At 39.3% G+C, this 25,516-nt stretch overlaps 1 protein-coding gene across 7 annotated transcripts in view; it reads left to right on the top strand.

Moving 5' to 3' along the window:
- Window positions 1–25,516, top strand: part of GRM1 (glutamate metabotropic receptor 1) — a 186,073-nt gene that overhangs the window by 108,144 nt on the left and 52,413 nt on the right. For all 7 annotated transcript variants that reach the window (XM_027633730.1, XM_027633718.1, XM_027633724.1 and 4 more), the window contains one exon: window positions 9,261–9,496. In XM_027633730.1, coding sequence (XP_027489531.1) covers window positions 9,261–9,496 — 236 coding nt within the window. The remainder of the gene's footprint in view (window positions 1–9,260; window positions 9,497–25,516) is intronic.

Here is a 25,516-nt window from a genome sequence, read left to right as displayed (position 1 = left end):
TTGAGAATGGTAAAACCTTTCTGACATAAAAGCAGCAACAACATTTACAAAAAGCTGCACATGCCAAACGTGTCAGGAATCTTCACAATAAAGACTCCCCAAGATACTGCCTGCATGATAGACAGTTAAAATACATTATGTAAATTGCATGCAAATATATGTACGACATATGATAATTAAAACCTTTGTAAATACATATTTGCAAAATACAATCCATCATGGTCCACAAGGTTATAATATACATTTTTTTAAATGAACAGTGTAAAAACTTTGAATGTTCACACAGAAGTGAATGATAATAATTTGAAACATAATGAGCTCTCATTTATCCACTTTACAGTGCCATTCATTTAAAAAAAAAATCACTAATTGACTAAATAAAAATGGCAATCCCTTACCAACACTTTTTTTTTCTGTAAAATGTAAGAACTAATGTGCTATTCTGGCTGTGAGCTTTCAATAACCATAGATGGGAAGTGAAAAATTGTGTACACAACGTAACGAAGCAGAACCTGAGAAGAACAGAAATTTTACTAAGAAACAAGACAAATCACTTGTAGGAAGTGGCCTTTGGAATTACTTTTAAACTTCATCTTTCAATTTCTTTCACAAAACATCACCTCCTGTAGGACATTAGCATTGAAACCATGACAGACACATATTGCTGTCTCAAAGGGAGCTACATAAATCACACCAGTCTCTTCCTCAGTCATGCTGGTCCTCCCTAGAGACATCCAGCCCAAGTCTTGACCAGGTTTGACATGCTTTTCCATCTATAGTCCAATGGGAGGCTTACAACCCACAGTGGCATAGTAGCGCTGTATGAGTTGTGAGTCTAAAATCATTAACTTCACAATCTGGCACCAAATGCTTCTCTTGTACCTTCTCTTGTGTGTGTGTGAGATTATCAAGGCAGCAATTTTCTATTTGCTTTTACTTTACCCTCCCAGACGGTGCTTCAGTGGTTTTCCCCTCGTGCTTCCAGTGTGCAGAACTGATATTGCCATGACGCTTTCAGCTGATTTTAGTCATGACTGACCTATGGAGGTTAGCAAACTGGAAGAATCTAATAGCTGGAATTTGAGGTACATTTGAGCCCAGCACAATTTGTGGGGAAAGGAATCAGGCAGAAATCCCACAGTACCTTGTGATGCCTGCTGCAAAAGACAGGGAGCTTGGGACGGTGATGACTCCTGCCTACCTCCATCCATGCCTGCAGGAGCAAAACCACTGACTTACATTGAAGTCTGTACTAAAGGAGGTGATTTTCAACATCTACCCTGCTTCCATGAGACCCCACCTGGAGTACCGTGTCCAACTCTGAATACCCCAACATAGGAATGACTTGGGCCTGTTGGAGCAAGTCCAGAGGAGGGCCACCAAGAAGATCAGAGGAATAGGGGACCTCTCCTATGAAGACAGGCCCAGAGAGTTGGAGTTGTTAAACCTGGAGAAGAGAACATACCAGGGCTTATAACACCTTTCAGTACCTAAAGGGGGTCTACAAGAGAATGTAGAGGAACTTTTTTACAAGGGCGTGTCATGGCTAGGCTTCGCGAATGAAGATGTGGGAAGGCACTATCCACATTTGCTACAGGCACGCTGGTGGCTTATGAGGCCAATACGTGACAGACATATCCGATTGCAAAAGGCACAGCAGAAAGACTCCTTGGATGGTGTATTCTGCAAGGCACGGTTCTTTCTGTGTTGCCTTTTTTCCTCGAGAGTGATCCTGCGTGTGTTCTCAAAGGAGACAGCTGCGTTATAGATGGCGTGTCTCCAGGCCTCCCGATTTGAGGCCAGAGTAGACCAGTTATGGTGATCAATATGGCCAAGGCTGAGATGTTGTTTCAGGGAGTCCTTGTATCTTTTCTTCGGGGCTCCTCTCATGCGGCAGCCAGTGGCAAGTTCACCATAGAGCAGGATCGAGCGGCACAATCCCGTATGAAATGTCGCAGGTGAGTAGTGTACCTGAAGATATGTGGAAACACAGTGGGGGAAAGATAAGGTCAGGGTGGATAGCGGGTTCTTTTAGAATAATGGGGGTCCCCGCCAGGTTGGGGCCAATAAAAGGCACCCCCGCCTGGATGGGTACTGGGGTCAGAATGTTTGCTTTGTTTGTTCTGTCTGTCTTGTTTTGGTTCTCCTGTGGCTACTGCCCAGGTTCGGCATGTTCTGGATATACTTGCTTTGCTCTGTTACATCCTGAAATGGTGGACAGGACAAAGGGTTGTACCTGGGTACCTCCTTCAGTTTGTTTATAGGTAGGTGATAATAAAGCAGGAAATGAAAGACTTGCCCAAAGCGTTCTAATAGGAACATAGTCTCTGTACCCCTGTGTGGTTGCAAGCTATATGGTACATGCCTCCAGTAGGGTCGCCCATACCAGACAGATCAAAACCATAGGACCAGATTTAATACATTCTTGGGCAGGATGAGCTCGTTAGCCTCCTGGCAGTCATCCTAGGAGAAGGACAACTCCAATCCCAAACCCGGGTAGATGGAGCTCGCTTAGCCCTGTAAGGCCATCCATCTAAGAGAAGGTCACTCTAATCAAACCTACGTCCTGAGGACCTCACTGCCACCGTCCAAGCTCGCTCGGCCCTGGTAGATGAACCTCAGGATTAAAGGGTGGGTTCAGTTCCGCGCACACTGTGTCTCACCTAAAAAATCCATTGCGCAGGCTTGAAGGCTTTACCCACAAGGGCATGTAGTAATAGGACAAAGAAGGATGTCTTTAAACTCAAAAAAGTTAGGTTTAGATAAGATATTAGGAAGAAATTATTTACTGTGGGAGTGGTGAGATACTGCAACAGGCTTTTCAGAGCATATGGGGATACCTCATCCCTGGAAGTGTTCCAGGCCAGGTTGGATGGGGTTTTGAGCAACTTGGTCTAGTAGAAGGTATCCTTGCCCATGGCAGGGGGATTGGAACAAGTTGATCTTTAAGGTCCCTTCCAACCCAAGCTTTTCTATGTTATCACCCTTTTGTTTTCCTCTCAGATGAGAATATTTAGTGAACTTGCTTCTTTTGGTTTTAAGGAGGTGAGTCAGTTCTCAGCAGGCATCAGGTTTTAGCATGACAGCATAGACTTTCAGCCTGGTCTTGCCAGCAGTGAGATACAGGCTTATCTGTAGCCATGGGAGTATTCTAATACTGCTAGGACTTGTCACAAATACAAAAGTGAAACTATGTTTTTTTTAAAATTCATGGTTGGCAACTGAGGAAAGCTCTCCCACCTTTCAGTGCAAGTAGATAGTACTGGTGAATTAACTGAAGGAGTAAGTGCGAAAATGACCTTTTGTTTCTCATGTCTAAAATAATGCTCATTAGCAATAATGATCAGCACCTTTTAGCTGACATCGGTGATTGTTGAGATTGACTAACAATGCATAAGCCTAAGGAGGAAAGTCACTTTGCTACTTGCTGACTTGTGAATATTGGACAGTCTCAATTTTCCTTACATGCCATCTTCTGTTTAAGGCATGTATTACATGGGTAGCACTCCTTATTGCCAGAGAATAGGCCCATCCTCCTTCACAATAAGGTAATTGGGCTTTTTTCTTCCTGGTACACCAGGATGATGAAATAAAGAATTTTTTAAAAGTCTTCTTTGAGAAGAGGACAGCTGAGCAGTCAGCTGGAGTGCTGTTCGTGAATAACTCTGGGCCTGATTCTGCCACCCGTGATCACAGCAAGTGGCAACACTGATTGTTTTTGCCTATGAAATTATTTCACCTGCCATACTGGTACTTTTTGTGTTGGCCTTATGCTGAGCTCTGAGTTTCACTCTATTTTTTCAGAAAAGCAAGGAGGAGGTCATCACAGTTGTACAACTCCTACATATGGACATGAGAATCTGCATTGGATTTTCCAGTGGTGTGCTGTCAGAAAAGACTTCTATAGAAAGAGAAATTTGCAGGCTTCTACATCTGACAAGCTCTGGAAATCCAGAGCACTGGCATTTACCAGAACCAAATAACAAATTATTTAACTGCTACTTATAACTATTCAGTGTTTTGAAGCATTTTGAAATGTGTGTATATAAGTAGTGTCTGAACTTCTAAAAAAACAATGTCTGAGTACAAACAAAAAGATAATCTTGCAAAAAGCAATCTCCAATTAAAATGTCCAGCTTTTTTTTTTAATATATACATATAATCCAACATTAAATAATTGTCTTTAAAAATATAGATACTGACATATATGAAAAATGTCTTAGCACTTTATTGAACATTGAATTCTCTGAGTAGTGCTGTCCTCATATTTAAATCTATTAGAAGTTTGACATAATAGCAAGCCAGCTTGCAGCCTGGAGAGCAATGGTAAGAAAGCATTCAGCAATGGACTCTGCAGGAACGTATATTGATGTGACAAGGGAGGTATACTGACAGGGGTTTTAGTTTTGCTGAAGGGAGAGAAGGCAAGAATCCAGACTCTGATTCTTTTGTGTGACAACTATGGTCACCTAGTGCCCTGCTACCCTACGTAAGTAGGATGTCAGCAGGGAACCTCTGTGAAGGTTGAAAATTTGAAACTAGTGTTTCCAATGTACATAGATACAGCCACACGTAGCATTGTTTTCAAAGTGGATAAAAGTATTCACTAGGACAAGAACAGAACTTATCCCCCCCCAAAACCATTAAACCAGAGATCAAAATCATGTTAATATGATTCATTTATTTGGTCTTATAATGGCATAAAAATCTGCTGTAGGCAGAAGGATTATTGCAGAAATAATTAATTTGCTCTTAATTTCTTTTATTTTATGACTTATTCAACCCAGCAGAAAAAAATACCATGAATGAAAACTTTGTAAGAAAATGTTACCTCAGCTAATGCAAAGGTAGTTGCAGCTCTCCAGTCAGAGGAGTCTAAATCAATTGCCCTCTACAGCTTTGGGCATCCAGATCAAACCTTATAAGGGTGCAGGGATCAAATTGCCAGACGGTGTCTGTGCTCACAATGTGTTTCATTTTCCTTACCTGTGAAAGGATGCTACTCCCCACAAGAATCACAGGGCAAGCAGTCCTCATAAACAATAGCATGCTTACTTTTGTGGGTTTGCCTGTTTTGAAAAAACATCTGGACTAGTAACTCTCTGAGTGCTGTGCTGGGAAGCAGAGCAGAGATGCTGCTGCATAGCTTGAGTTAAGCCCTGAGGAGATGAAAATAGAAAGGCTGATTGCTGGTTGTCTCATCAGCCCTTGTGAAAAGCAGCTGACAGTGTTCATGTTTGGAAGATGAGAGGAAATTGGAAATCCATTCCATTTCCCCCCGTGTTTCAGTCATAAGAATATATATGACTACAATTCAGAAAATATAGGGAGGCTAACATGTTTAATCCAAACTCAGTGATGTCCATTGTCACATATTAGCAGAATAGTAAACTGATTGAGAAAAAAATAGCTTTGTTTCTTCAAACTCTGTGATAATGGGAAATAGGACTTCTGATGCTAGATGAGGTAACCGTGGGCTTTTTCCCTTTCTGCCTTATTTTTATTTGTGACTGAATGCTGAAATTTGGATTTGGCATCATGAATGTCAGCCACCAGACTGGAACTTGGACTACAAGCAGCTTGCAGGGCATCAGTGACCGTTTTAACTGTGATAAACACCACAAAACCATAACAAAAGCAGATCTTTCTCTCTTAAGAGCAAAAAGAGTTGTTGCTAGTCTGACATCCACATGCTTTTTCCTCCCTCACTGTTTCTGTCATCACATTATAAGCCCCTTTACAGAGCTTCAGATCAACTGTTGCACAGGATACCTGGCACGTTTCAAGGCCAGATTGTCACACACATGGTCACTCATCAGGGAAGGCAGTTTGGATAATGGATATTGGGCACCTCCTGAAATCTGTGGTAAAGGCACAAAAAAAGGTGGGTTAGGAGAAAGTGCTGTGTGTGGTGCTACTTGCTATTCAGCAGGATGAAAGAAGGATAGTAGGTGGAAAGTGCTTGATTCTGACAACAAAAGAATAGTATGTGCTTCTTTTTTTAGATGAAATTTCAAATTTACATTGAATCAGCTACTGGTCTTGTGATTGTGTCACTGTCATCTGGACTTCAGTATCGTGCTGTTGCCCAGCATCAGAAATATCAGGTTTCTTATTATTTATAAGGCACTAAGGATGCACAGTTCCTAGATAATCTGAGATATAGATATAGTTATAGATATACATGTAGATATAGATACAGATATAGATATAGCTATGGATATAGAGATACACCTTAACAGCAAAAAGAGATACTGAAAGATATTCTAACAGGATCTTATGTCTCTAATAATCCTCCCACAGCTGCTGGTAGGGCTGGACAGGCCCCTTAGGCCACCTTTCAGCTCAGTCAGCCTGCAGCCACCAGAATGGCAGGGAACCCCTAAGAGACCAGAGGACTTCTCTCTGCTTCCTTGATTTTACTGAGAGTAGAGTAAAGCTCCTATACGAGCTTCAACATATATGAACTTTTTTCTCTGATTCCGATACTTTTTCTTCACATTTAGTTGAAGACAAAACTTATCAGACAGATCTTAAGAAGTTGAAGAGAGAATAAAAAAAATATTTGGGGCCAGAAGGAGACAAAGAAACATTAGGTGACAATCTATGTTCCAATTTAGGGAATTTTTAAATAAGCTGCCTTCAGAGAACTCAAAATACACTTTCTCTTGTGTTTACAGGTTTGCTCTGCTTTGCCTTCAGAGTGTATGTGGCAATTTTTCAAGCCAAACATATTGGTGTGTGGGGAAAATTAATATCTATTTTTTTGGCTGGTAAAAAACCCAAACAGCAGAGAAACTACCTCCTTTCAAGAAGGTCTTGGAAAAATGGCTCAATTTACATAATCTTTTTGACTCGCTTATGTTTCTGCTTGAGTCTGTAGTTTGAAAGGCAAAAACATTGTGACAAATAATGAAGTAATCATGCAATTAGGACTCAATTACTCATGCTGTTAGAGTGATCTTTTGCTTATTTTTCCCCCACATAAGAAAAAAATAAATATTGTGTCTTTTTCTCTCCTCTGGTGCTCATTTCCAGCTTGAAATATGTGAAATGTAGAAAGTTAGTTCTCATGGTTTTACTTTCATAGGGTTATCCATACCAGGGTTATCTAGGTCATGGTCTGTCACGAAGCAGTCAGGATGCACGGTACATTTTGCCTTCAGAATATGGACAAGTGAGCAGTGGGGAGATGCAGTGGGACATGAACTGTGGCTTTTTTCTCCTCTTTAAAATTCAAAGCAGTCTAGTGGGGCAGGGAGCAGGGATAGACAAATTGTCATTTTTGAACTCTGTGCGCCCCTTGTTGCAATTCAAGTGCAGTTGTCAGGTTCAGTCTGTGCCAGGTGTTTATCAATTGGCCTATATTGGTGCAAGAAGCTGGGTAACCTGCACTTCTGGGTGTGGGAAGAAGCAACCAGCAGATGTAGCCAGGTTCAGCTTGACAGAGAGAGTCACTTTGGGATACTCTGGCACTCTTCAACCATCACTGTCTTCCTGCTGTGACCTACACTTTGCATCTCCCCCAGCTTTTTGCTCTCACACCACGTGTGGAATGCAACATGCATACAAATATATCTCACGCTATATGAAGATACTAGTCATTGATTTGCAAGGTCAGAAATTTTGGGCAAGGCCTTGTCAAATGGAGAAACAAGAAATCCTGTCTCAAAGGTGCCATGTAGTGCCATCTTAAAGTACAGTTTTGTGAGTCCATGAGACCAGGTTGAAAGGAATCTGTTGAACACTCAGTGCACTGCCATATGTCCCATGTCTTAAATAACTTCCCATAAGAGAGGTTTGGATCATGTTTCCCATGTGGAAAACATTCAGTACATGGGTTTTCCCATATTTTTATGGAGAACTGGCCATTTTTTTTCCAGGTGTTTAGAGCACAGATGTAGCAGTTAATGTGAATGCCAGCTAAACCATGCAGTTGTTTAGTCTGGTGGCTGGGGAGCAAAGACTCACACGTGTTCAATGCATAGTCACTTTATACCTGTTTGTCTAGGACTGTGACAGAGCTTGCTACTTTAAATCTTGTCTATTTTTCACTGTGGAGTCCCTGGCACATTCCTGCTGAGTGTCTCATAAATGGCCTCAGCTGGTAATGGTCTGCACCACAATGGTCTGCCATCTCAAGCCTGTGTAAGAGGCTTCTAACAAGGACCTTCTTTCAGTCTGTCTGAAATTCAGGATGCAATTCTCTTCAGCGTGAATCTGAGACTTCTCTCAGCAGTCAATTGCATTTTTCATCTTGAGCTCTTTGCTGCTGGAAGTGCTTCATCTGTCTACTTTTCACACAAGCACTGCCACTGATTTGATTCTGAGTGGATAGAACTGGAACTGAGGTGCCAGAATAATCTATTTCTCTCGTGACACGCACAGCATTTTAAAATTAAGCAATGGTTGACTTATATTTGCACTTAAATTAGACTGTAATAGCACTATTCTTAGGGGACTGTAATAAGACCTGGAGAATGACACTAAATCAATGGACTTCTAAAGAAGAAGAAAAAGAATTAAAGGAACTGAACTAAAACTCAGATGATAAGCCCAATGGACTTCGTTCAAACCTGTGAAAATAGACTTTCCATGAAATAATGTTGTCAAGAAACAGATTTATCTTCAGGTTTTTAAAAGTATTTCATATATGAACAGAGAAGCAAAATAGAAAACCATTGTTTGTTAATTGAAAAAAAAAAAGAAGAGGAAAAGAAAACATGTTATCACAAACCCTGTGGAGTATGAGATTAGCATGTAGTTTTCTTTTTAGCTTGGTCAGGTATTCATATTTCATTCTCTTCCAACACAGTGTATTTCTCACTTTATATTTAATCTGAATTGCTCTTTTAGCTGTATGATCTGTGCATGCTGAGGTCTATTCAGCAAAACATCCAGGATCCTGGCTCAGTTTGCTTTCCATCAACATTAATTTTCTCAGTTTCCACCCCTTACAAGATAGTGGAAAGAAGGTAGAATCTCTTCAGACATAACAGCAGAAGTGATGCCCAATAACCTTTCCAGAGGGACAAGGATAAATCCTCATTATTCCAGAGAGTTAATGAGGACTCTGCATGAAATCAGTCAGACTGCTCATTACAAGCCTCTATTACTCTGCTTTCTCTGCCTGAATTTTACACCTTTATATTTCCCCTTAATCACTTGCTTCCAAGGGTGCTGGCTTGCTGTTTTCTGGTTGTTTTTTTCAAAACAAGCTTCCTGTCTTTGTGTAATAATGTTTTTCTGCCTCTTTGCAGTGATGGTTGGGCAGACAGAGATGAAGTCATTGAAGGTTATGAACCCGAAGCAAATGGAGGCATTACTATCAAACTGCAGTCTCCTGAGGTCTTGGCATTTGATGACTACTATCTGAAGCTGCGTCTGGACACCAACACCCGCAATCCTTGGTTTCCTGAGTTCTGGCAGCACAGATTTCAGTGCCGTATCCCAGGGCACCCACTAGAGAATCCCAACTTCCAGAAGAACTGCACTGGTAACCTGTCAATTATTTTTCTGTTTTTGAATCTGTGCTCTGGCAACAATTTTTCTATGGGTTTGGTTTTTTTGGGGGTTCTCCTGTGGGGTTTTGTGTGTGCGTGTTCTTCTTTTGTTTTGTATTTTTATGGTATTTGGTTTGGTTTTTTGGGTACTTTTCTTTTTTTGTTTGTTTTTGGTTTTGGTTTGGTTTTTGTGTGTGTGTGTTGTTTTTGGTTTTTGTAAGGTATAAAAAATGGTAAAAGGTGTAATCTCAAATTGTACAGATATTAATCTCAACTCCCCAAAGTATGTCTGGTATTGGTCGTACAGCCTCCACTCAATTTAGTTCTTCTCTGTTATAGAGTGGCTTGTTCCCTTTTCATACTTTAGGGCTATGCTAAATCTGAGAAGGTTGTCCAAGTTTATAATAGGGCTTGTAAAAAAAAGTAATCATAAATTTTAACAAAAATAGGAAGAAATTTATACTTTTTCTTCCTAAAACTCAGCTTTTCTGATCAACTTAATAATGAGGAATTTCACAGAAAATATTACAACACAAAAAATATTTTAAGGAAAATTGATGAGTCTTATATTTGGCCAGTCATCTCCTTCACCCTTTCTTTTCTTACCCATTAAAACATTTATAATTTGTTTCCACTATTTAGCACTCATATAAAAAACCACACTCTTCTACAGATGAAGGTAACTCCTACCTCATAGAAAGGGAAGTGTACTTGTGCATAGACAGGTTTTCTCTTCCATTCAGAATCTGAGAAAAGAAAACAAAATATTTCAGTAAGATTAAATTTTTTAGCAGACTGAGTGAGAGGTGATTACATTTCTGTAAAATACATGCTGAATAATTTTTGTAAGTTTTTTTTTGTAGTTTGCAAATACATCCTTTCTAGTCAAAAAGTATACTTGTAGTAAGGAAGTTACTTCATTAGAAACAAAACTAGTGAAGCCTGACTTCCCATGGATTTCTGTCCTATTCTTTACATCTCCACCTCCTCTATCCCCTAGCAGTAATCTCAGTTGGTCTTCATGTGCTCCCTGAGATGCATTCTCATAATTTCCAGTTCTTCCTTCTCCATCAGTAATACTTTCTAACAAGAGCTTCCACAGTATCTTTTGTTTCTCCCCAGTTCTCTTATTCACAGCTGAGACACATCACCAAATACTGTCACTGACTTAAACTCTAACAAAATGTTGATTTATGGTATATACATTTAATTGGCTTTGAGACTGCTTCAGCTCAGACAAAGGAGTTAACATGGGTCAACAAGGGCAAAAATTACTAAGGAGAGTTGAGTGTTTGATGCAGTGTAAATGCACAGCCCTCTTTTGTAAGAAAAGAAGATTAAAATTACACTGTTCTGTACATTCCATTTACACAAATAAATTTTAGGCTAATATTCTATAAAAAGGCCTAATTTTGAGGCATCTCAGCAGCTGTTGTAAATATGGGTAGTTTGTTATCCAGCCTCTGTTTGGTTACAAAACTAAAAAATTGAGTCTGAACCAGCATAGTTATCCTTCATCTGCTGTATCAAAGACAAGTACCAGCTGGTAAGTTCAAAATGGCCAAGATGAGATACTTCTGCACAGAATGTGTAGGTGAGTTTTCACACAGTGATTGCCATACAGTCCAAAATTGTACTTAAGCAAAAAACAATTAAACAAACTCACAGAAGAAAACCAGTGAACGTTGTTTTATTAAAAAAAAACCACACACACACACACACACACACAAAACCAACAAAACCCAAACCAAACCAAAAACAAACAAACACACAAAACAAACAAAAACAAACAAAAAAAAACCAACTCAAACTTTCTCAGGATAACCCAGGGCAGAAGTCGGTGGACATTGGAGAGGGTCTGAAGAGATATCATTCTGTGCCTGCTCCATATTCTGGGCTTCTCAAGGTGTCAGGTATAAGAGACATGAACCACTATGTTCTGATAGTACTGATGAAACACAAAATCATTTGTCCACGTTGGTAGACTCTGAAAGTTAATAGAGTCAATTCAGGAATTCAGGCATCTTTCCCTCCTTTAAAACCCCTACATTTTTGTGTAAAATCTCAATATGTGTGATACTTAGGCTTTGCTGAAAAGCAATCAGCTTTTAAATTTCACAGTGTACCACTGATAATTCTCAGGCTTATCACACAGAGCTAACAAGTCCATAAATATCTCAAATCAGCAAAGAGCAGCATCACAAGGTATCTATTCCCACTAATGGCATACCTACAGAATTAAGAGAATGATTTAAAGGCAGTACTGCTCAAGTTCATCTTCCGTGTCTGGAAAGTTAACATCTCGGAAAACTATGTAGTGAAAAAGAAGGCCTAAGACAAAAATTCTTGTGATATCTAGGGAAGCATAGTACAATGGTAGTTACCAAGACGGGGGTTGCCTAGATGCATCCAGAAAAAAAGATAGGAGAGGCAGCACTGTTCTGTGACTATTTTATTAAAAAAAGATTCAGAATACTCAAACCTATCCATTTTGAAAAGGAGTTTAATTACAAAGTTTGTATTGGAGAATCTTCAGTTACTGCCTGTCCATTACAATTTGCTCACATACAGTCTAATAACTTTACTGAGTTTCTTCAGAATTGCCACTGGCATGTGAAGTTCAATTTTTATCATTTGTGGATAGGCAAGGACTTCTCAAGTAATTACAGCTGCTGGTTTTCCAATTTTTCACACCCTGTTATTGTTGAGTCAGCAGTAGCTTGGGATTCTAGTCTCACTATAAAGCAAAGGAAAGCTCGGTCCTAGAAATCTCCCTTCTCTGATGACAGGAATTACTGCTGGAATTCCCTCATTCAGTCCCTGAGAAGACTGATGTTGTCCTTCAGAAATTCTCATGTAACACTGAGCTCTGAATGTACATGTTCTGAATGTACATGCATATTATGAAAGAAAAAGGTCTAAGCACTATTGGAAGGAAGAAAGTCCAGGTGCATTCTGCTCTATGAACTCGGTATGATGCCCAAGAGTTGGCCACATTTTCAGAATAGCTTATCTGGATGTACTAGGACTATGCAGTAGTAGCACAAATTCTTGGGAAGAGAAGAAAACCATCAGGAGTTTTGCAGTGACTGCTCCTTTGGATTATCCTTTCTTGTAAAAATTCAACAACTTACTTTTCCCACTTGGGTGGAAGTAAATGAGTGGGAACTATTTTTGACGCATTCTTTACAATGTGATAGCCAAATGCCTCTCATAAGGGAATACCTCTTTCCTTGTCTCCCTTTCTTTCCCTCCCTCTTTCTCTCTCTATCTGCTATAGGAGATATTCTTCCTTAATGTAATAGGATTCAAGTATAGAAATTTTCTTATATGTAGTTTTCTTGGTTCTGGCTGGGATGGAGTTAACTTTCTCCATAGCAGCTCTCATAGCGCTGTGCTTTGTATTGGTAGCTAAAAAGGTAACATACCAGTTTTTGGGCACTGCTGAACAGCATTCACACAGCACTGAGGATCTCTCCAACCCCTTATGCCCACCCTTAAAGGTTGGTAGGCTGGGAGTGGGTAAGAGGCTGGGAGGTGGCATGGCCAGGACAGTTGACCCAAAATTACTGAAGGTTTCATACATATGATATCACGGCTAGCAACAAAAGATGAGAGAAAGGATGAGGAGGTGGGGGGAACATTCATTATTAAGGCATTTTCCAAAGCAAGTGCTACATACTGAGACCACCTTTCCCAGGAAGTAACTGGACATTATCTGATGACAGGGGTAGAGAATATATTCTCCTTTGCTTCCATATATTGTCTTTGCTTTTCTTTATTAAATTACCTTTATCTTGACCCATGTGTTTTTAATTTTATTTTCTCTCCTCTGTCCTGTTGAGGAGGGGGAGTGAGTGGCTTGTTGGGTACCTACTAGCCAGTCAAAGTCAACCCATCACAGTAGAAAAGACATATTTGTATATGGCAATTCTCCTAGAGTTTCCTTAATATCTAGCAGACCAAAACCACTTCCAGTACAGAATTGTTCTTAAACTGCCCATGCCATTAAGGTATTTTCAGTGTGTTCCATGAGGTAGTTACAGCCTGTAGGAAACAAAGCATGTCCTGCAACTCTGCATAGACACCTGACTCACTGCGAAATTCAGAACTTCATACCATATTTCATGCCTTTCAGACTAAAAGTCAGAACAGAGCAGACCATTTTAACACTAACCAAAAAAAAAAAAAAAAAAAAAAAAGTGGTTTCTGAATTTGAGATACTAATAAGCTATCTTACTCAGGACAGACCTGACACTAAGTTCCCTTAGCACACAACCTCAGGTACTGCCCCAGGTAACAGCCGCTGCTTGTCTCAGTTCAACAGACAACTCAGCCTTTTTTGCATTTTGGACATTGCACACAGGCAGCAAGGTTAGATGATGGATTGTGTATCTCAGGCAACAGAGGTCATATACCTTTCCAACAGTTCTGTAGGATGTTTTCTCCTCTGTGATCTGATAGAAGTAGCCCAGATAGAAATGTTTTTTCCCCCACAAAAGTACAGTGACAAACATATCTCTGTTGGACTTGATGAGCCCACGTAGACCAGAATTAAATGCAAGTCACACTCACACAGAAATGGTGTAGAACTCAGTGCAATGCAAATACCTGTATGGAGGTCTAACTGCTCTTTTACAGAATACCTTATTCTCCTTCTGGCAGACAATACAATGGTTGTAGTTTATATAAACTGGGTGGGATGAGTCCTCCTCTGCACCATAAGGGATAGTTATGAAATTGGTAACAGGACTGATGCAAATATCAGATTATGATCACAGAAGTTCATCTGCTGAGACAACAAAATATATTGGCAGGTAATCAGCACAGACATTTTTCAACAGGGCAAGGTGGAACAAAGTGGGCAATTCATGATTCATTCACCTATTCAATTGATCTTTGAGAAGGATTATTTGTCAGGAATGTGTTTGTTGCAGATAAGAACAAGAAATGTAGATATTTTTTGTTCCAAAGGAGGTCACAGTCGAAGTTCCCTTTAGGATGCTTACTCATACCTTGGTATGCCACAAGGATTGCTTTATCTGCTAATTCCTGTCTCGGTCCAAGAGAACTGCAATCAGTCCAAGTGCAGCCACAGACACAGGGTTACAGGATCACTCAGTTTAGAAGGTAGCTCAGGAAGACTACAGTCCAACCCCTGCCCAAAGCAGGTTAAGTTACGAATTCAGACCAGGTTGATCAGAGTTTCATTCACTGCGACCTTGAAAACCTCCAGGGTGACACAGTGTCTCTCGACAATGTGTTCCACTGCTTGATTGTGAAAAAGTTTGGCCTCATATCCAGTCTAAACCTCACTTTTTTCAAGTTATGTCCATTGTTTCTTATCCTCCCACCATGTTTCACCATGAAGAACATGTCTCTCTCTTCTTGGTAACCACACCCTAGATATGAGGCACTGTTGTAAGGTTCCCCTGCAGCCATCTCTTCTTCAGACTGAACAAGCCCAAGTCCTTCAGTCCCTCCTCAAAGGGCAAGGACTGCAGCTCCAGATCACCTTGATGGCCCTCTGCTGCATGTGCTCCAGGTTATCAGTGTCTCTCTGTATTCTAAATGCGGCCTGATGATTGCCAGGTAAAGGATGGTGGTAGTGAGAGGTAATCACATGCTGCAGTCACTGGTCATGCTGTCACTATAATCCAGGATGTTGCTTGCCTTCATTCCTACCAAGGGTCTGTATGTCCACCCTCTTCTTATGTAAAATCTGGTCCTAAGAAATTGTATCTTTTCCCATCTCCTTTCTGCATCATCAGACTCAGAAGGAGGACATAAGCTTTCATCACACTTGAATAGGTCTGGATGTCCATCATAAATCCATAACATGTCAAATCATGGGCAGAACATAAGGATAGTGGAAAAAACTTGTGAAGAAGAACGAACATTCCACAAGAGGTAGTTATGCTTTGGTACATATAATGCAGAGACGTACTTTTTGAGACAAAAAGGACAGGGGATATTGAGATATCGATGATTTTTTTACTGTTAAGACCTCAGATCATTCACTCTGTTTGGTATAGCCATAATCTGAAAGAGGTGTGGAGCACAGTGCAGAGGTGGCTCAGGTATCAGAGACACACACACAGCAACAAAAAGAGCGATCCAATGTTATTTGAACATACCAGTTCTAGTATGACAGCAGCATATTTATGTCTGTGGAATATTATAACCAAGCTATTAAATCCAACCATTTCAATTAGTGATTCCAAAGCCAACTTGAGTTGTTTGCCTCTAGTTAAGATTTCTCTGAAAAGCAACCCTAAGTTTTTGCCACCATTATCACCCACTCATTAAAAAGTAATTGGTGTTATCTCATACAGACATAGACTCCTTATAATTTTAGAGAAGTTATTGGATTTTTTTTCCTGACATAGGATAATCACACCTTTTTAGAAGGTGTGACAGGTGACAGGTCTTTCATGATCCTTTTCTGTATTTGTTTGTGTAGTTGTCTTTGATTGCACTTATTGCACCAGATAGGAAGACAGAAGACTGATGGCTGCCTATTCCCATCCTCAGACACAGTTGTACTTGGCTAACGCATCTTTCAGATTAGATCCAGGCCAGCATTAATGTAGTTCAGAGCTTCTCTTAATCAAGAATTTATTTCTCAAAATCTGTACAAGATAACACGGTGTTTTCATTTTCTCGTATCAATAGACAAAGCACTCCAGGATGTGCACTTGATTTTTCTGCCCATTTCTGAAGGAGTGAGTGCATTTCCAGTGAGAGTCGATCTGAGTCCTTTTTGGAGTTGGACAAATTAGATCCAGTAGACATTATTAGGACTCATTCTGCTGCATCAGTCATGCTTGTAGGTGCTTCTCTGAGAACATTCCTTTTATCTCAACATCTGCTAGGCTTCCCCATGGAGCACCTGTCCCATGAGAGTTTTCATCAGCAGAAGCACCTACAGTAGGAACTACTTCCACTAGAGTAGTTTAGAAAAATTGATTATAAGACGACAGCCTGATGTACACTCCATCAGGTCAATCACTGCTTGTAAATCACTTGTACAGTGTATAGGAGACATATTTTGAAGCTTTCGAAGAAGTAATCAAGCTGTAGACATATCCTAATTTCTTCAAGATATATTTACCTTATGTATCCTGTGACCTGCCCTCCCTGAATTCATCTTTGCATTCCTGTTACATACTTAGGTCCCTGCAGTAGAGAAGGAGCTGCACACTCTTCCTCCTCAGTATGAGGCAGGAGATCCCAGGATTCATTCCACATCAGTGATCAAAACTGATCTCAGTTTCATGGACACCTAGAATGAAACCTACTAGGGACATATCTGAAAGAACTGTAGTTGCTATGCTTCTTAGTCAAGGCTTCTTTACAGTAGATAAGACAGGAGAGCTTAAGTCTCATTTTGTTTCCCAGGCAAGCTTACAAGCTTTCAAGGCTTAAAGATGAGAAAGGTTAATAATGTGCTTATGTGTTATAAATAATATGAATTATTTGGAGAAGACATTATGACTAATTTTTTGTTCATTTGCTTCTGGCTTTTCATTTCCATGTTTGAAAGAAAGCTGCTACATTTATCTAGTATTTTATATTTCCAGAAATACTTTAAAACCAGACTATCAATCAATATACAATAAAAGTAAATATCTTTCTTCTTTTGGGAGCCATAACAAAAAATGTGGTCATCACAAAATGAAGGAAAGAACCAATACACATGTGCCTTTGTAAACAACACAGAAGACAGTTTACAGAAAACATACACACTACAGCAGGATATGACAAAGGTTTTCTGAATCTAATATTTACACCTACATTTACCATTGCGGGTTTTAACAGTAAAAGTTTGCACTCCTCAGATTAAAAGGATCCTCATGTAGGCTTGTGACATTCAGGCTTCTCCACTACATGGGCAAACTGATGATGCTGCAAAGGAACAGGACATATGAGTCATCCTCCCTTGTGCCTCCTTGGGACTCCTGTTTCCTATGGCTAGAGGGAGACAGGGGCACTCCTGACTGTTTGGACTGCCACAGATGATTTAAACTTCTATCAGGACTGTGGTGAGGACAAAAGTGCACAATTAAAATTAACTGACTTGTTCCTAGAAATCGATTGTTTGCACAGGTTGTGCATTAGAACAATTACCAGAGATTTAAATGTTTAACCAAACCAGTAAGTCAATCAGATGAAATAACTCAAGTAACTGATCTGAAAACAAGGCCAACTGCCTTCTGTCAGGCCCCAATGTCTTTTATTAGATGATACCTTCTCTTTCCTCATTTACCTGTAGGTGGAAAATTTTAAACACTCATTGCAGCTTTACAGGTTGTCATTACTGACAGCATTACCCCATAATACAAGTGGAAAGGACATGTAGAAGCTATCACATTTAGGCACAGACCCACACACTCACACATATCTAGCTACCACCCAGAGATACTCTGTACATAAGGATATTATCTGAAAAATAGCCAAGTAGAGTTCTTAAAACAAATGGGTTCCTTTTAATAGATTGTGGCAAGTAGTGGTGTAAAGAACAATTAATTGTGAGTCCAAGTGATAAAACTTGAACCACGCAAACCACAGAATTTCCTGCTCAGAATAAGCTGCATTGATATCCATAGGGAGAATAATCTGATGGAAAGTTTGTGCTCAGAAGAGTAGTGCTGCTAGAATAAACTTCTCTTTTCCCACTCACACCGAGAGGTCTGGGGAAGTACAAAAGTCTGCTGGTGTGGAGGGAGCTAGGAAAAATGATAAAAGCAGCTACTGCAGCTAGGCTAGGTTGCTGGCTGAGCCAGAGGGCTACAGTAGCACAGCAAAGTACTAGACGAGGATTTCCAAAGGTTTCCTTCAGCTGATGTTTTTGAGATTCATACAGTAGAAAGCAGCTTTGAAGGAACCTGCAAGTTCAAACCTTTAATTTAACTCTAGATTCAGGCTCAGCTCCACAGGAATGGAAAAGCAGGGCTGTTCTGTTCAAAGCAGTAGCACTCTACACACCATGCTATGCAGTGCACTGTCTACTTTCTGCAAAGACCACTTTGCTGCTTTTCTCAGGTTTATTCTATTTAAAAATTCCCATCACAAGGGCACATTTTTCTTGTGAAATCTTGAGTATTTCAATATTTTCTACATTGTCACATTTTGCTACACCCAGCAAAAAGGGAGGTAGGCCAAAATGAATGCTTTTAAAATTCTTTCAGATCTGAAAGAATCTTGCTTCTGTTTTTATGTTGAATTTAATGTGTGAATACAAATTAGGGCCACTTATTTTATCTTCTGATTTGCTTAGCTCTAGTTTGCTGTTAATCAGTGAGGCATTGTCCTCATGCAGATATTTTTCAGAAACTCCTAATCTTAGTTTAGCTTTAAGATGGATCCTTTCTGTAGTATTGTAATTGAACACAGCCCTGTGCAGATGTCTAGTCAAAGGGAAGATAAAGTGGATTTTTGTGATCTGTGTATTTGCGATTAATGCGTTGCATATTGCAAGGGTTAAAAGGGAATATTTGGATCCTCCTAACGAACATTTGAAAACTATGCTTAATTTCACCGAAAGCTGTGAGTGTACTCTGTTAAATTATGACATGGCCCAGCTGGTTAGGGTGGCTGAAACCGCTTTGCTCCTTAGCTCCAGCACAGCTGCAGCATCTGCATTAGGTCCTGGGAAGCCAGGGGATTGTCTGAAAGCAACTGGATGGCTGAGGGACTGCTGTGTAGCCTGTGCCTTGCACATCAGCACGGAGCCACGTGGTTCCAGGAAGCTAGCCCATTAGACAGAAGCTTTCTCATGTGAGGGTACGGACTTTTAAAAAAAAAACAAAAAAACCCCCTCCAAAACCAAACCAACAGAACAGCCAAAAACCCCACAATGCAAAACCATCAGCAAACTTGGCAAAGGAGAAATTTGGAGTAAGTTGTATTTCCACAGAAGTAAGATACATTGGTGTTCATACTGATTTGTATTCAGACGGCTAACGCTTTTTTAATAAGACCTTAGCATTAAGAAGAGAAGCAAGGAAGAAATGGTTTATTCTTTTAGAATAATAAAAAAACCAGAAATAACGAAAAGGAAGAGAAACCTGTAGACTGGCTGATGGGTGGTACACTGTCATGCAAGAATTCTGAAGGCCATCTTAAATCAATAACGATTTAAAGTGTAATTAATATTAGATATCTTTTCTGGCTGTTCTTTGTCCTCATACAGAACCTCTTGAATTTAAAATAGGAACAGACCAGCTAGTCTGTGACCTACAATGGGGAGAGTGCTTGGTCTGTTAACATGAAATATTATCTCATACCTTTGAAGTCCTCAGGATCTCAGGCCTGTACACTGAAAACCATGATGCCAGTACTTAGATGTTTACAGGTCTAGATCAATGAATGGAAAAGAGTTTGTGACTTGTTCAATTTTTGATCTCCATCCCATATAGGAGCATAGATGAATATGTGTATTTTATGACTTTCATCGTATTTTTCCAGTCTAATCTATAGACCCTGACTATTAGTTTTGGATGTTGTGCTGGTGCCAAATATTTAACATATTCAGAGAATGGATTTCTATTTACTCCTTTGCCCCATTCAGTGGGAATATATTCTATAGTTAATATGAAGGTTGCTTATTTTCAACACTGAAGCAGCCTTTTCTGATGAAGATGCTCAAAATTAGCTCCTCAAGTGCATGCTCTGAGCCCTAGATAAATTGGCCTGCTTTTTAAGGGTGCTGATCTCCCCTAATTCCCATGAAAATCAACACCAGCTAGAGAAGTTCAGGTATTAATCAAGTCAATTAATTAGGTGCCTGAATATGTATTCAGGTTCCTAATGTAAGTATTGTAAGGTGGTTAATGTTCTGAAAGCTGCAGGACAATTACTGAGTTCAGTCTCTTTCTTTCAGACAGTCTCAGGCTTCATGTGAAAAGCATGGAACTTGAAATTTAATCAGTCCCGTGTTTTCCATTTTTCTACCATTGTATGTTACAATGTAATATCTGTAAAGGTATCTAATTTGACTTCTTTTTTTTTCATTAAGAGTGAAAAATTTGATTAAAGTTAGCCAAATAACATAAAAATATTCCTTTACATTTGTAAATGAATTTGATATTGTGTTCATTCCTGCCTCATGTAAGAGTAGCAGCAATTTATTATCTGCTAAACTTGTTCCGAATAACTGATCTGTTAAGAATAGTAGTTCTAAATATATCTTTAATTAAGTATGCAAATAAGGCAGCAAGGTTACATAGCTACTGGAGGGATAGGAGAAAAATGACTTTGGGTTTTCTTTCTTTTTAATTGTTTTTCCACAGGAGTTCAGGTCATGTAGAAAATGGGCTCAGTGGAATCCTGTCCTTGCATAAACTTGGTCAGGATCCAGAATGGCACTGGAGGAAGGCTGTAAAGAAACCAAGAGAAGCAGGCACATCCAAGGTCTCTGTGATAACAACGACATTAAATAACAATCGCATTAAAATGGTGCCTGAGGCTGTAAGAGTGTGGGCAGTTGTGGGACCCTCCAGAGTCTGAGAGAGAGAGGTTCAGAGATAGTTCGTTGTTGAACTGTGACTGACAGAAAAAACTATAGGATACACAGTAAGAATAACAAACTAAATTCCCTGTTGTCATATTCCCAGGAAAGGATACAGAAGAAAAGAAGAGAAAATAGTTAAAACCAAAACAAAATAACGAATCCCAGTCAAAGATTATATTGGGGGTGGGGGATCATGATACCTGATCGGAGTATGACCTCTCACCCGGATGACACAGGGCAAAAGCCCTCCATTCTATTCAGCGTGTTTATGAATCTTCCACTGAAGTAATTGGGTTGTTGCCTATGTCGTTTAAATGCAAAGGCTGCGCTTGACCTTTCAAATGCCTTTGTCAGCATTAAATTTTAGTCAGCTAATGAAATAATAAGATGGATTTCAAATATTATATTAGAATTTGAAATAAGCATCTGCTCATTACTAATACAAACCATTCAATCAAAGAAAAAAATCATCTGGCATATTTTATTCCTGTTTTTAAGATGAAATATTAATTTCTAAGTAAAATAGGAATTGCAAAATAATATATTGCTGCAGAAGGTAAATAATAATAATTTCAAATATGATATAGAACATACTGTGGTCATTTTGCCAGCAGATTGTACACAGTCCACCATTTAAGAAAACCAAACTAGTCATAGTAATTATTTGTCAAGCTCTCATAATAGTTACTCTCTGCCTCTAAGAAAGATTACGGAGTCGCTTCAGATTATGTTCTATATTGTCTGGTTTTGGAATGAACATGTCATTTAATGTTATGTCCTAACTCTCTGAATTAAAGTAGATTTTTTTAAAGCCTAAATTTCTTCTGTCCATGTTCAGAATCACAATCAGAGTTTTATTGATTTCTATTTTTATGCCTTGAGAATTATGTTTTGTATTTGACTGTAATAAGCCACCGTGTTTTCATGTGATTTTTGATCGGTTCCATGAGTCTTCCAATAGGTGATTGCAGTATTTTGATAAAGTATGTACTTCCATAAGCTAGAAGGGGCAAATATTGATTATTTTTTTAATCATCAAGTAGGTGAATTATATTTGCAACTTACTTGCTTCATGATGGACTTAATTCCAGACATATTCATTAGAATGCGCATAATAATGAACATCTATATTTTTAGGTGCATTAGGGCAGTTTTAAGTATATTTCAGGTTTGGCACATGAATACAGACATGAAAATGATGGCTCATAAATACAGAGTCATGTTTCTTTTCAAACCATTTGTACTGATACTTACCTGGGAATACAAGAAACTTATTTATTTCAAATAAGGACAGTTATTTTCTTCTGTTGTTTTCTAGTCTATTAATTTCAAAGAATAGGAATCAAGATAATAGCCAAAATGAGGCAATCAAAACCCTTAAAACTGGAAATTTTTGGCAGTTGTTTTTTGTTATGTTGCTTCACTGTTAAATATTCTCTGAATTGTATTTCTCAAGCTGATCTCACTGAAGTACCCATGCAAATATCACAAGTATGGTTTGGGTTTTTTTTTTAAGTGGGCTGGGTTTTTTCTCACCTTGCACTGAGCTATACTTTGTAGATCCTCCCATTTTTACTCCATTAAAAAACAGTCTTCACTGCAGAGCTATTTCATCATGATTATTCCAATAAAAGATAGGAACAAAGGGAAGCAATGCTAAATTTTCCTGCCAAGCCTTTAACAGCTAATAGCAGTGGATATGTACAGAAGAGGTTTAAAATGCCAACTTGCAGGCTTGTTTAGAGGAGAAAGAATCTCATCGTATCATTCTCATAGGGCCATAAACCCTAGATTTTTTTCATAAATAAAATTTCTTATGAAGAATTCTAGGCCAGTGGGAAGAAACACAGAAGCTTCGGGCCATACTGTCATCCCCTACAGGAGCTTTATTAGGCTGATGAGCTTCTGTCAAGCCATCTGCTCTAAGTGGATCTCTGCAGACCTGCATTTAACAGCATGTCCCCTCTACATTGAGCTGTTGTGGAATTTCTCTGTTTGCTTCTTGCTCCTTTTCCTGCTGCTATAAATACTGTTGTGGACACGTATTCTTACAACTTTTTAACTCTGTAATCAGTTTCTTTCACTTCTGTGATGCAATTCTGGCAAAGCCACACTGGTAGCTGCTGCAAAGGCCTCCAACCTCCCTCTAGCCTCTTCTGAAGGCAAACAGGGGCTGCAGCATTGCACATCAGCTGAGAGTGTTTATGAATATGTAGTATCTTACCCAGACATGCTCTGTCTGCTCACCCCTGGACTGTCATGTCCATACATCAGGCACGTCCAGTCTTCATATTCACTTGAAGCTGCAGCCAGGTTTAGGAAAATGACAGTCTTCTCGTCACCTGCTGAGCTTCTTTAGGTCATTAGAAAGGAGACACAAGAAGAAAGCTTTCTCTGCTCGCTTGGACAAAGGCATATTTGAACACAGTTTTATCATTTCCTACAGTGTAAGCATGAATTATGTGCATTGTCACTTGGTGTTTACATCTTAAATGTGCTTTTCCTGGAGCCATAATTGTGTGAGAGTCTGAATGTCCGTGGGGAGAGGCAGAAACGGCAGGGAGAAAAGCAAGCTTCAGACTCTTACGTCTGTTTAGCAGAGTTTGCAGACTGGGAAATGAAGGAGCAGAGATTGGTTTCCTTTTGTTTTGCTCCCAAGTCGCGTGGTGGATGGACTGGACCCATGAGTTCAGACTTGGCGTAAGGCTGGCAGCACTGCTCGGTCCCCTATCTCTTGCCCTGTGCCTAGAGACTGAGACTCCCTCTGCATCTGGTTAATGAGTGAGTCAGCGACTTGTACAGTCATTTTTCCTCATAATATTTCAGCTTCACTGTGGCACTGTTGTATTTGTGTATGCCAGACTCATTCCAGAGTCTTTGACACGAAGCTCTTAAAGCCCTAATGTGCTTACATAACATGATATAGAGAACGAAGAAAATAAATTTAATTTTAATCTTTCCCCATTGCTTCTGACACACAGAGAGAGACAAAAGAAAGACATTTCCTTTCAAATACTGAGGAATAATGTGGCATCCTCACAAAAACAGACAGGAAAACTGAATACACTGGTGGTGTATATCTAAAAAGTGGACTAATCTTCCAAGGTTCAGGTTTTAGACACCTGAAATGAGAGAAAACCTGTGCTTTGATTGCTGAATTAATGTTTTGATTTCCTTTAACCATTAAGTTGTCATCTGCAAAAGATAGGTTGGTAAAAATAAGTGTAAAAAACCCCCCAAAAACCAACCAAACCCTTTAAAATTTAATATCAACCTTATTCCAGAAGAATAAAGTTCATCAGTGATTTGACCAATTGGTAGTGAAAATTAATAACCCCTTGCCTACAAATATTGGTGCAATCACCATCCTGTTAATGCCTTAGAGAATTCTAGTGCAAATTTTTGAGAAGCTTTTGCTGAATGCCCAACTTTTGAATGGCTATCTCTTCTCTCCAGTTATATACAAGAATAGAAGTACACTAATCCTAATTAAAAAGCAACATTCACTAGATTTAACAAAGCAGTAGTATCTGGGAGTCTCATAGATTTTCCTATGCTCAGAAAGAAAATAGCAGGGTATCTCAACTGGTAACTGTACTGGTATCCTAGCTTTTCAGGGAAAAATACATCAAATGTAATTGCAGAAATTGAATCTCCTTGCTTGGGGAAATAAAAACCATACGAAGAATGGAAGCAAACCCTTTCTGATTTAATGACATCATGAAAACAAAGTCTGCAACCCTATGAACTCCATTTTTTGCTTCATGAGTACTGTAAGATGTCAAATGTTTATCAGCATGTTTTGAATTTAGATGTAGATCCCTCATATTATATTTCTTCCTTTTAGCTGCCCCTGTGAAAGCTCTGCTTCTTCTCTTCTTGCCAAAGGGCGGAGCAACTTGCAGTTCTGTACAGAGACATGCATTGTTTTCTACATAGTGGTGACATGATGCTCAGGAAAGACCTCTATTCTTAAATAATACATCCTTCCTCATCCTTACCTGACAAATAGTGGAGCTCCCTCGAATCAAACAAATGGTTCACATAGAATGGGAATTGAGTTACCTGTTTCATCTTGTGCCCTTTTGATAGCTCTTCTATCCTCCCTGTATGTCCTTTCTCTCCTCTCTTTCACTGTATTTAGCTCTCTGAGATTTGCCTGTCTGCTGCAAAGGTACAGACATCAAAGTATGAAGTGCAGGGGTAACCATTACACATGTGGTCTTCTTTTTTTTGAAAACCGCATAGTAGTTGGTTTACTTGGAGCAGAAGTCATAAAAGAAACAATTTACCATTTTGGGATCAGTTGTTGTAAGTTGAATTTATTTATTATGGTCTCTGACAATTTTTTCAGTCTATCAATTCTCTCTCATGAAAATTACAAATGGTTTTTTAACTGAGGCTGAAACAAAGACTCTATTTCTGACCATCTTTTGGCTGGGCAAAACACACACACACACACAAATAACAATTTTTCAACACATTGTTGGTGCTCATA

This window comes from Corapipo altera, unplaced genomic scaffold (genome assembly GCF_003945725.1).
Source record: "Corapipo altera isolate COAL_440 unplaced genomic scaffold, ASM394572v1 2b, whole genome shotgun sequence".
In the NCBI taxonomy this organism is placed as follows: Eukaryota; Metazoa; Chordata; class Aves; order Passeriformes; family Pipridae; genus Corapipo; species Corapipo altera.
This window is presented reverse-complemented; position numbering and strand designations above follow the sequence as displayed.